This window comes from Melanerpes formicivorus, unplaced genomic scaffold, assembly GCF_026170545.1.
Source record: "Melanerpes formicivorus ecotype bairdi unplaced genomic scaffold, bMelFor1.0.p_v2 SCAF_596, whole genome shotgun sequence".
Classification (NCBI taxonomy): domain Eukaryota; kingdom Metazoa; phylum Chordata; class Aves; order Piciformes; family Picidae; genus Melanerpes; species Melanerpes formicivorus.
Genome location: NW_027142948.1, coordinates 37,825 through 50,000, shown reverse-complemented (window position 1 = coordinate 50,000; position 12,176 = coordinate 37,825). Strand labels below are relative to the sequence as shown.

The 12,176-nt window shown below is 44.5% G+C and overlaps 1 protein-coding gene across 1 annotated transcript in view; it reads right to left on the bottom strand.

Moving 5' to 3' along the window:
• The window catches only part of LOC137460427 (EH domain-binding protein 1-like), a gene marked incomplete at its 5' end in the record, with an annotated part of 87,441 nt that overhangs the window by 45,627 nt on the left and 29,638 nt on the right, over positions 1-12,176 (bottom strand). The window contains 4 exons of the mRNA XM_068170776.1: positions 1,622-1,728; positions 1,880-2,018; positions 6,087-6,214; positions 9,456-9,572. Of these exons, the coding sequence (XP_068026877.1) occupies positions 1,622-1,728; positions 1,880-2,018; positions 6,087-6,214; positions 9,456-9,572 (491 nt within the window). The remainder of the gene's footprint in view (positions 1-1,621; positions 1,729-1,879; positions 2,019-6,086; positions 6,215-9,455; positions 9,573-12,176) is intronic.

Below are 12,176 nucleotides of genomic sequence, written 5' to 3'. Positions count from 1 at the left end.
CTTTAAAATCATAGAATAGAATCAGTGAATGCCTAAGGTTGGAAAAGACCTCTAAGATCAGCAAGTCCAACCGTTATGAGGCTTATCTGCCTGCTAGAGGTTAACTTGTTGCTGAGTAAGGGTCTCAGACACTTTCAGCGCAGGCTTTCAGTTGTTTCTCCGTGGAATGTGTCTGAAATCATCAATTCAGCTTCAGAGGCAGGCAACAGGTACACTGATCCCATCAGCATCTTATTTCAGATAAAGAAACGCTCCAAGTGAAGGCTGATGGCATGGCTGGGCTCCCACGACCAGTCAGGAGCATCGAGCTTCGAACTGTGGGGGTATCTGAATTTCAGCACATGATGCCCACCGTTAATTTGGTCCTTCTCTTCCTATGGAACAGCTCTAATGGAAACCCTTTTTCCTCTCTTGCTACAGTCAGAAAAACAACCACCACCAAACTCCCTGAAGAAAAAAAAAAACAAAAAAAAAACCCCACCAAAAAACCAGAAGAGAAAGAAAAAATGGTTGTGGGGAGCTGAGGTGACGTGCAATATATTGCCTTGCATCACCTCTAATGAACTGAAAGCAGTATGAAAACTTCCCTAATGTCAGCATGCATAATTGTTAACAATTGTTATTAGAAGATGAAAAGAAACGCTGTGTCAGGCTGAAATATCCCGAGAGTTCACGTGTAGCATCTGCATATATAATGCCAGCTCGCTCTACCAGCCCTTTCCAGCTCTGCTGAAGTGCAACTGGGGGCTAAAAATAACTCAGGGCTCCTAGAAAAGTTGGGAGGTTTTGGTGCAGCTCTGGCAGTTCGGCGCTGACGGCGACGGCGGCAGTCGCGCCGAGGCAAACTGTGGAGAGCAACCGACGGCCACCATCAAAGGGCTGCGTTGTGTTTTCAGACACACAACACTCCCCCCCCCCCACCTCCTCTCTCTTCTCTCCAACCCCCCCCCCCCCCCCCAAAAAAAAATATAATTCAGGTTTAAAACTTGTTCTTCCTGCTCCTGTCCTGCAGCTGTCCATCAAAACCAGCTTTCTCCCTGCGGTCTATCAAATATTTCCCTCACAAATCAATTTTACACATGATCAGCCCATACCCCTACTGAGCTGAACCTCCCCGTTAATTAAGTGAAGAAATTACCATATATATTATATTAATGCAAACATCATTCAGCTAGTAATTCACGGCTGATCTGGATAATGGAAAGGTTGAACACCCATTAACCCAAGCCAACAAAATGGGTTGGCTGAGAAATTCTAGCAGGTCTCATGTGACTCTTCCCTCTAACTGCAGCTCTGCGGTATCTGCTATTGTAATAATTAAAATCCTCCCGGTAGATCAATACTGGAATCTCTTTATGGGAAGTGCCCTGATGGAAATGTCTCAAGGAAGCTGGGGCTGTGGAACTCTGAAAAATTCATTTTTTTTTATCTGACAATTATCACCACACTGCAGACTAATTCAACAGTGCACCCCTCTCACTCTGCTTTGAATGCGCCGGAGATTGACATCTCAAAAAAAAAAAAAACCCCTAACATCTCATTTTAACAAATAAAGGCACTATTTCCACATACAGTTTGGAATTATCAGCAATCATGAAACCAGACAAAAAAATTAATATACATTAAGCACTTCATCTTCTGATGGCTTCCTCTGAGTCTCAGTTATCGCAGCCTTCTCCTCATTTCCTCTCTTTGTATCTTCCTGGATTGATCTCTGCCTTTTCATCTCTTGAAAAAAGGGGAGAGACATGTAAAATTATTATAAAGCTTGATATTTATGGATTGAAACGTGGGCTTACATTATCGGGTTTTCATATATTTATTGTTAAACAGTATTCAATCACAAGATGGGAAAACAGGGTGTCTATTTTTCTCCTACCTGGTCTGCTCTCCACGTACTGACTGAAGGACTGGAGCTGGGTTTTCCTGACGGCAGAGTCCTTGCCGAACACAACGGGGCTGCGAAACCGGTCCGCTGCTTTTTGTAATCGCTCAGCACGCTGCTCCTCGGCTCCGTTCTGCCGGGGGTGGGGGTGTGGGGGGGGGGGAGAAGGAAAACAAACAATGCACCCACACCAGACACACACCACTTTCCTTTGTTTACAAACGGGGAGGGGGTGTGTGTGTGTGGGGGGAAGGCGCGAATCGCAAAGGTAGGTTTGGGCGAAGGGACAGGGACACGGCTTGTGCAAAGAGGCTTTCACAAACTCGGGCTGCGGGTTATATAGGATTGAAAGTGGCAGCTGTGGGGGGAAAAAAAAAAAGAAGAAGGGAAAAAAAAAAAAGAAGGGAAAAAAAAAAGGAGCGGAGTGATTAACTTTTCCTGGGTTCTTTGTTGTTCTTGTTGTTGTTGTTGTTGTCGTTGGACTTTAATGCCTGGTGGCAACCACTGGCTTCTTTTCGCTATATGGGCACCCTCCTGCAGGACTTAACTGAACAGCCAGACCTAGCAATTGTGACCAGCAGCATTTGCCAGCGATGCCCTATTTTAAATGGGGAAGGGGGGGGGGGAAGGGGGGGGGGGAAATAAAAAGGAAAAAAAAAGAAAAAAGAAGAAAGAAAGAAAGAATGAAATAACTAAAAAAGAAATCAGCCCTTTGGAAGTTGGCTTGGCCAGGCGCCGCGCGTGCGGCTGCCAAGGAGCTGCGTCTCTTCGCCCTGAACACGATCGGTATCGTTTGAAAAGCGTGTTGCCTTTAGCCTCTCTGCCTGCCCAGGAAGGAAATCTGTCGTTTTCTGTAGTCCCCCAGACTTGTATGACAAGAAGAACTAGTTTCTAATTTTATGCCCATTGAGATAAACCACTAATGCTGGATTGAAGGCTAAAAGGTAGGATTAGAATCCTACCCCACCGAACTGCATTTCATCAGCTCTAACTTTCCAAAGCCAGATTTGTAAGTAAGCCCTTTCCAGCTAAGGAAACTACAATTATCTTTTCCAGGGCTTCCTATGTTAATACTGGTAACAAATTCAAATGATTCTATCAAGACCAAATATCCCAGAAGACTGAACCACCGCGGTGTGTGGAAGCTGCAGATACCGGGAGGTGCTGTGTACCAAACAAATATTTCATTTTATACCTAATCTTTTATTATTTTTATTAAGTGTTTTGAAAGTAAATAGGGAAAGGCTAAGATGCATGACTAATAGCTAAGCCTTCTGAATGCTGAAACTGGTTATCAAAAGCTACCAAGACTTTGCCCTTCCTCTGCATTGAGACAATCGGTAATGAGGGAGTTCTCCAATGGCCCATTCTCTAGCCTCAAGGAGGCCGGGGATACACAATCCCCCAGGGAAGGTAACAGTTTATCCTTTTCCACAAACACAGAATGCCTCATTTAGAAACGTGTAAACTGCATTTTATTAAAAAACAAATCCAGCCCGGTGCCAAGAGCTCCATGAGAACAGATGGACACCATATATTCCTTAGAACCGCGCTTTCCAACTCTTTCTTGCCAGACCCTGCGCGGAGAGGAGCTGTGAAGTTGCACCTTTTTTTTTTGGGGGGGGGGAGGGAGAATGGTGGGGGGGAAGGAGGGTGCCAGAAAAACAAAAGAAATCAAGACCCCCTCTTTAAAAACACACAACCTCCCTTAAGAAAAATCGAGTCCCCTCAAAAAAATATCAACTCCCTTTAACAACAACAAAAAATTGGGTCCCCCTTAAGAAATATCAACTCCTCTTAAGAAAAACATTAAGTGCCCTGAAAAGATATCGAGTCCCCCTAAGAAAAAGCAACTCCCCTTAAAAAATAACAGCTCTCCTTAAAGAAAATCAGCTCCCCTTACAGAAAAATCAGCTCCCCTTAAAGAAAATCAGCTCCCCTTAAGAAAAATCAACTCCCCTTAAAAAATAACAGCTCCCCTTAAAGAATATCAACTCCCCTTAAAGAAAATAATCTCCTCTTAAAGAATATAAACTCCCCTTAAAGAAAATCAGCTCCCCTTAAAGAATATCAACTCCCCATAAAGAAAATCAGCTCCCCTTAAAGAAAAATCAGCTCCCCTTAAAGAAAATCATCTCCCCTTAAGAAAATTCGACTCCCCTTAAAAAATAACAGCTCCCCTTAAAGAATATCAACTCCCCTTAAAAAAAATCAGCTCCCCTTAAAGAATATCAATTCCCCTTAAGGAAAATCAGCTCCCCTTAAAGAATATCAACTCCCCTTAAAGAAAATCAGCTCCCCTTAAAGCATATCAACTCCCCTTAAAGAATATCAGCTCCCCTTAAATAATACCAACTCCCCTTAAAGAAAATCAGCTCCCCTTAAAGAATATCAACTCCCCTTAAAAAATAACAGCTCCCCTTAAAGAATATCAACTCCCCTTAAGAAAAATCAACTCCCCTTACAAAAAATATTCAACTGCCCTTAAAATATCAAGTCCCCTTAAGAGAAAAAAAATTAGCTCCCCTTAACTAAATATCAACTCCCCTTAAAAAAAATAAATCAACTGCCCTTAAGAAAAAAAAAAATCAACTCCCCTAAAAAGGTAATAATGAATCAACTCTCAGCTCTCCTCAAAGCCAAAAGAATCAACTCCTTCACAGATGCTTTTTTTATTTTCCTAAAGAGAAGGAAAAAAAAAACCCAACCCAACCAACCCACCATTTTTGTCAGGTTAGGTAATCCCAAATTGCCCTAGGAGCTGGCCTGTGCATTATTTGTCAAATTAAGCTCAAAATAAACAAATAAGTAATTAACACATCCCCCCCCTTCAAGAAAAGTATTACTCATTCCTCTCCTGGATGACTTTTCAGTCACACTTAATGGAGTGGTTACGATTCTGGTTAAATAAAAGATGGTTTCCTGTTATTAGCACAACAACCATCTGACAGCCTAAACCAGAGTCTTTACCAAAATAAACAAACATGACTAATTTTTTCTTCCTTTCCCCCCCCCCCCCCTTTATTTTTTTTCTCCCCCCTAGGCCTGGCAACATGCTAAAATATCACTGTGATTAGCCAGCAAATCCCATTTTAAGAAACCTTTTTATGACTGGGGACTTCTGCCACTTTACAAATGTATTCCTCTAAGCCCACTAATTCAGTTAGCCTTTTCAATCCATTGTATTATTCTTGGGCCAGCTTCATTTTGCATTAAATCCACTGCAGAAAGCTAAATTGAACGCAAAAATCAGACTTGATCCAGGCTTCCTTTTGTTCAAAGATAGAGACCGAAAGTCCTCTGCTGCTGCCACACACTTTCATCACCAATTTATAGGAACCGACAGTGTAAGGCAAAAGCAATGAAAGTCATTGTTTTGGGACTTCAAAGCAGCTCTGTATCTGGGGAAGGAAATCCTTTCAGTCAGCAGTGCTTTCCCCCTGGACTGCAGGTGGGTGAAAAGTTATACCCAACTGGAAGTGCCCCAGAGCCATACGGATATTAGTGACATACAGGGACTATTTACCACCAAAAAAAAAGAAGAAGGAAAAAAGGGGAAAAAAAATAGTAAGAGCACAAGGGAATCTAATGAAGATCACCTCAAAAATAGTAAGAACAGAAGGGGGTCTAATTAACAATGGCAAATGGCTTGGTGTGTGCTTTGTTAGTGTGAACACGAAGAGCAGGCACGATGACTGCGTATGCCACACGCTTGGGTCTGCTTCTCCTCAGAAGGACTCAAGGACCCTAGTGCCTATCTGTTTAAAGTGCATCATGGCTTCATTGTAATGGAGAAAAACTAGAGGGTCAGGCTTGGGAAGGGAGCAAATCACTGAGAGTCCAATCCCGCTCCCCTCAATGTTAGGGAGAGTCTGACTGGTGATGGCACCAGCAGCGGGATGGAGCTTGCGCTGCGTTTCTGACTGAGGTGGGAACCTGAGCAGGCAGAACTGAGCGAGGCTGCTTCTCTCTCTTAGTGTTAACGCCCATGACAAGCATCAAGATCACAAAAAAACACCCAAGGAGAACGTGTTGGTTAATCAACAGGAAAAGCCACAGCAACACAACGGCACTGCCACGAAGCTTTTCTGCCTCCCTTCCTGGGAAGGATTTGCCAAGACATCATTTTCCTCCTCACAAAGTACAAAACCCGAACCCGGAGCGCACAGGTACTGAAACAAAAGCATTAATCAGAACTTACCTTAACGTCTTGCTCTGAGCTATCAGTTACAGCTTTCTGAGCAGCGCTGGAGAGTGAATTTGCCACCTGTGGCTGAGCTTCTAGGAGCTTCTTCAGCTTCAAATCCACCAACTTACTGTTTTGTTCTGCTAAATATGCAAATACCACATAGAACAGAGTGAGATGCATTTCAATGCCGAGTCCCTACAACAATGTAGCAATTTAGGAGGTAGATTTCATTCCATTTGCCACCTTTTCAAACTAAAAGAGCAAAAAACTAGGAGCAAAATGACTTTTTTTTTTCCTTTCTTCTTCTTTCTTTTTTTTTCAGCTTGGATTGGCATGTGTTTGTGTGATGTACACAGATAATGCCTAAGTTCTCTCTCTGTCAGAAAAAAATCTGTCTAGCACTCAGCTGAACAAGTAAACATGCTCGAGGACAGCAGATGGAAGAGCAGAAAGCAGCCTCTATTTACTCAAAGTTCCTCTCAGCCTGTGCATACCTATGCTGCAGTGTAAAAACACACTTAAAGAGCCATTAATTTTCAGATGACATCTAACAATTTATCACATATTCTAAGTACTGATAACCCCTCCAGTTTATGAACTACTACTTTATCCTAAGGCTCTTTGGCACAGCTTCCTGACATGAAAATTTCAGTCTCAAAAGAGGCGGCTTTCGAGTGATATTTCACTGTGATTTATGGGGCATGGGGAAGAGCTGTAAAATGCTTCCTCACTGCATCAAAGGGGCCTGAGTCTTGCTGAAGCCCCAACATTTTCTCCAGCAGTTGTGGTGACTTGGATCAGAGCCCAAAGAAAGCAGAAGCTGAGAATGTTACCTCTCCGTAATGCTCATTCTGTCCACGAGCGCTGGCTGTATGAATTTGTAACACACCTGACACACACACAGTTACCTACACATACACACACAGCAAGCAGTAAGGTGTTAGTAACAAGCCACAGCTCTGCAGGGCTAAGCCTGGGTGGGAAAAGTGGAGTAAGGATGGTGCAGAAACCCCCAGAGATACTCCATGTGCAGCACCAGAACGGAGTGACCATGGCATCCCCTGCTTGTGTTGTGCACCTACAGCTGGGCTTTGGGTCAAGGCAGAGAGAAGAGCAGCTGCTGTGTTCTTCTCTAGGCCCAGCCTGAGGTTTGCACTGCAGGCTGCTAGCTTGGAGCTGGTGTGGGCAATGCAGCCATGACAGGTTTGCTGCACAGCTCCCTCCAAGTTTTGGTGTGCTCCAATTCCTGTCAGGCGAAGTATTTTTGGCACGCTGGCAATCTGAGGCTGCCTGCCTCCAGCAGCAGCGGGCTGGGCTGGGCTCTGACGAGGTATGGTTTCCCTTTCCTCTGGCACACCCAGGCAGGGTGTCCTTAATTGAGGCTCACATGTAAGTACATGCTCATCTCCGTGGGTTTATACACAAACACGATGTAATAAGTGTGACATAAGAGGTTCACATTCTATCAGGTACACTCACGGCAGCCTTGTGGCAACAGGACTGACAGATGTGGACAGATGTGACACGGAAAACCAGCGACTGGCAGGAGAAATGAAAACAAAACAAAAGGTTTCTCTTCTGGAGAGAGATGGGAGGGATGAAGGCTCAGCAAGGGACTGATTAATTAAGGTGGTCAATAACGATCCCAAATGTGAAATCTGGGATCATTTGAAAATGGTCTCTGTGATGTTGCATCCAGGTGCTCCCAGCCTTCACAAGACCTTGGTGGGACCCCAGATATTGGTGGCCTGTCTCTATCCAGGTGTTAGCCTGCTTTCTGTGTTTCTGCCCATCCTCTTCCTTTGTACCTCTGGCTATTGCGCAGACCAAACTGCAAAATGATGCCCCAGGGTTTTTCCAGGATGCTGATGGTCCCTGGGGTCCCTTCCAACCTGCCATCCTGTGTGTGGGGCTCTGCGAGTGTCATGGTGCAGGTGAAGCGTTGGGCAGCGAGTCTGTATCCCTGGGGAAGGCAGCTCTTAAGGAAAAAGGCCCTCTCAAGAAATAAATGTTGGCAAGCCACTGGAGCTACATGACAGGAATAGCCCTCTCCTGATTTTCCTATTTCTCCTAAAATGAACCAGCATTTAGTGAAAAATTACTCGACAGGATTCTGCTTGAAATCAGCTTAATTCGAGTGCTGGAAACACTTAAATGTGTTTTCTTCTGTGTTTGGAAATCCTCAAATGAAGAAAACAATAAAGGACATGACTCCAATCTTTTGCATTCAAAACAAGCCTAGAAAGAGAAGTGCTGTAGGTACACCGTGGGTGTTTCAGCTTACAAAGAGCAAACAAGACATGAAGTGTTTGGATTTCATGTGTTAAATTAATGTATTGTGGGCTACACACTTGGGTGCAGTTGGCAGGGGCAGAACCAAGTCAGAGGATGCTGTAAGAAGTACTCTCCTACTGCCTGTGCCTGTTCCTCACCCCCCCCCCCCTCCCTGTGCTGTCCTGAGCTTGCAGCACTCTGGACTTGAGCTAACTTGCAGAGAAGCAGAAACGCCCTGGCAGAGAAGCACTCCACACACTACAAAGAAGCCCTCGGCACTTCCCAGGGCTGCTTGTAACAGGCAGATTTGCACAGAGAACCAACTCCTTCAGCAATTCTCTGCCGGCAGAGGAGCCCCTGCTGCTGGGAATGACCTTCAGATCCATGAAGATCCAGTGCCTTGGTAAATAGGCTTCTCCTTTGCAAGATCCTGCCATCCGTGTGTCATCTGCGGAGGAACCTGAGCTCCAGTGCTGTCTCCTGGCAGTTTTTGGAAGGGGAAACGCCACGGCTAGGGTTTATTATTGCTTGAGCAGCAGGTGCTAGGAGTATACAAGCATCCCCACAAGAACAGGAATGCTTCTAGAATGTGCTGTTAAAAAACCTGTCATTTGAACTTCGGTAAATAGGACCAATTCTGTTCAAATTTATACATCCCACAAGGAAGGAGCAATGAGGTAAAACCACGCAAAGTGGTGCTCAGGAAGGAGCTGGAGGGATACCGAGCCTCCATGGGAATACAGAGACATGTTTGCTCCTCTTGCCTGAGCAGGTGAGGCAGGGTGTCGGCCCAGAGAGCGGCAGCGAGATTGCTCACTCCTCGCTTTGCTGGGACAGCCCAGGCAGCGTGACTTCAGGGGGTCCCTGTTCCTCAGCAAAACAGCAGGAGACATTGCAGCCTGCCGTGGCTGGAAAGCATGGGTTTGTTGCTGATCTTAAACACCAAGCAAACACGAGTGCAAAAGAATAAGCATTAGGGTTTAGGAGACCTGGAAAGGCACAAAGGAATGAAGCTGCGACAGAGAGAAGCGACACATCAGTCAGTACTTCCACGAGGACAGGGGGTTAGTCATGCAAAATACACAAAATAGCCATTATTTAAATTACCCATGGAATCAAGGTCATTTTCTAGGTTAGTAAGCTCATCTCCACCTCCAGTAACAGAGCATTCAGGAGCCTCCTCGTTAGTATCTATCTCAATATTATCATCATCCTCATCCTCATCTGTAGGAACACACAGCATTAAGGTTAGTATTTCCTCAGGTACATGCACCACATCCCTGACCAGCAAAAAGAAAAATGAACCAAAACCCCCAAACAAAACAAAAACCCCACAAATATAATGAATGCTTTAGAGAACAAGCTGAGTTATGATCAAAATGCAAATCATTAAATAAGTCTGGAAGGAAATTTCACTCCGTCCACTCATGGGTTTATCTTTAAACTGATGCAATTCAACAGACACACAGGGGGCTCTGCTGGAAACTCCTGCTACAATAGAGGCTGGCCTCAGCAGTGGCTGCTCTCTGCCTCAATCTCTGGCTGACTCTGAAAAGCAGACGTGCTTTTCCTCCCAACTCAGAACAATCCCCCCTCCCGCCCCAGGCTCCCTCTTCTCTGCGCTGCAGGATGGGTGCAGGTTGGGACGGGGCTGGCCAGCAGAAAGGACCTGGAAGCTCTTGAGCAAGGCAGCAGCTCTGGGGTACTGAGCTGGGTGAGACTTGCTGCTCCTCGCTTTGCACAACACCTCACAGCCCAGGTGACCCCTGCACCTCGCTTAGGTGTCAGGCTCTCCTTAGCACTCCTGGCACAGGGAGGCAAACCACCAGCTCGGCGCTCAGCAAGTGCTGACCCGGGCTGTAGCAAGAGCACGCTGACAGAAGGCTGCCTCGCTGCACCCCTTGGAGCCAGCGCTGTTTGTCAGCTCCACACATTGCAAATCAAATAATAATTGTAATTACACTGGGGATTTCTTTCTTTTTTTTTTTTCCCCTTCTTTAAATTTTTTTTTTTATGGGATCCTTCTACCCAGTTTCTCAGAGCAGCTTATGAATATCACTTGTAAATGAGCCCCATAATGTTTTTATGAAGCAGGAGATTATTATAATTACAATTATGATGGACCTAAAAAACCAGCCTGACTCACATTTTCAATACAAATCTATAATGAAATTAAAAGGCCATAAAAGCCAGATTAGTACTTTCAAAGGATGCACTTGCGTTGTGTTTACTCACTTCAAGTCTCCTATCAAGTGCTATCTATGCTTGTCCAGACTCATACAAACACTGCTGTTACCTGTGTGTGCATATGTGTAGAAGTGGCAAAAAAAAAGCCCAGAAGTGGAGTGTGTGTAAAAAGGGCAAAAAAAGAGAAGTGGAGTGTGTGAAAAAGTGACAAAAAAAGAGAAGTGGAGTGTGTGTAGAAATGAGAATAGAAGTGGAGTGTGTGTAAAAAGGGCAAAACCCCAGAAGTGGAGTGTGTGAAAAAGTGACAAAAAAAGAGAAGTGGAGTGTGTGTAGAAATGGCAAAAACCCAGAAGTGGAGTGTGTGAAAAAGTGGTAAAAAAAGAGAAGTGGAGTGTGTGTAGAAATGAGAAGAGAAGTGGAGTATGTGTAAAAAGGGCAAAAAAAGAGAAGTGGAGTGTGTGAAAAAGTGATAAAAAAAGAGAAGTGGAGTGTGTGTACAAATGAGAATAGAAGTGGAGTGTGTGTAAAAAGGGGAAAAAAAAAGAAGTGGAGTGTGTGAAAAAGTGACAAAAAAGAGAAATGGAGTGTGTGTAGAAATGAGAAGTGGAGTGTGTGTAAAAAGGGCAAAACCCCAGCAGCGGAGTGTGCGAAAAAGTGGTAAAAAAAGAGAAGTGGAGTGTGTGTAGAAATGAGAAGAGAAGTGGAGTGTGTGTAGAAATGAGAAGTGGAGTGTGTGTAGAAATGAGAAGTGGAGTGTGTGTAGAAATGAGAAGTGGAGTGTGTGTAGAAATGAGAAGTGGAGTGTGTGTAAAAAGGGCAAAAACCCAGAAGTGGAGTGTGTGTAGAAATGAGAAGAGAAGTGGAGTGTGTGTAAAAAGGGCAAAACCCCAGAAGTGGAGTGTGTGAAAAAGTGACAAAAAAAGAGAAATGGAGTGTGTGTAGAAATGGCAAAAACCCAGAAGTGGAGTGTGTGAAAAAGTGACAAAAAAAGAGCAGTGAAGTGTGTGTAGAAAGGGTGAAAAAGTGACAAAAAAAGAGAAGTGGAGTGTGTGTAGAAATGAGAAGAGAAGTGGAGTGTGTGTAGAAATGAGAAGTGGAGTGTGTGTAGAAATGAGAAGTGGAGTGTGCGTAAAAAGGGCGAAACCCCAGAAGTAGAGTGTGTGAAAAAGTGACAAAAAAAGAGAAGTAGAGTGTGTGTAGAATTAAGAAGAGAAGTGGAGTGTGTGTAAAAAGGGCAAAACCCCAGAAGTGGAGTGTGTGTAAAAGTGACAAAAAAGAGAAGAGGAGTGTGTGTAAAAATGGAAAAGAGAAGTGGAGAGTGTGTAGAAATGGCAAGAAAAAGAGAAGGGGAGTGTGTGAAAAGGTGACAAAAAAAGAGAAGTGGAGTGTGTCTGGAGAAAGCAGAAGGGAACTTCAGACCACTTGGCAGCAACAAAAGATGTGAATGGTAATTACAGAATCCTGGCAATTCAAACACTGCAGAAACCAAAAAAGGTCCTTTGACAAGGGCTTGCAGTGCTAGGATGAGGGGCAATGGCTTTGAGATGGAAAAGGGGAGACTGAGACTGGAGATGGGGAAGAAATTCTTGGTAGTGAGAGTGGGGAGACACTGGCACAGGTTGCCCAGGGAAGCTGTGGCTG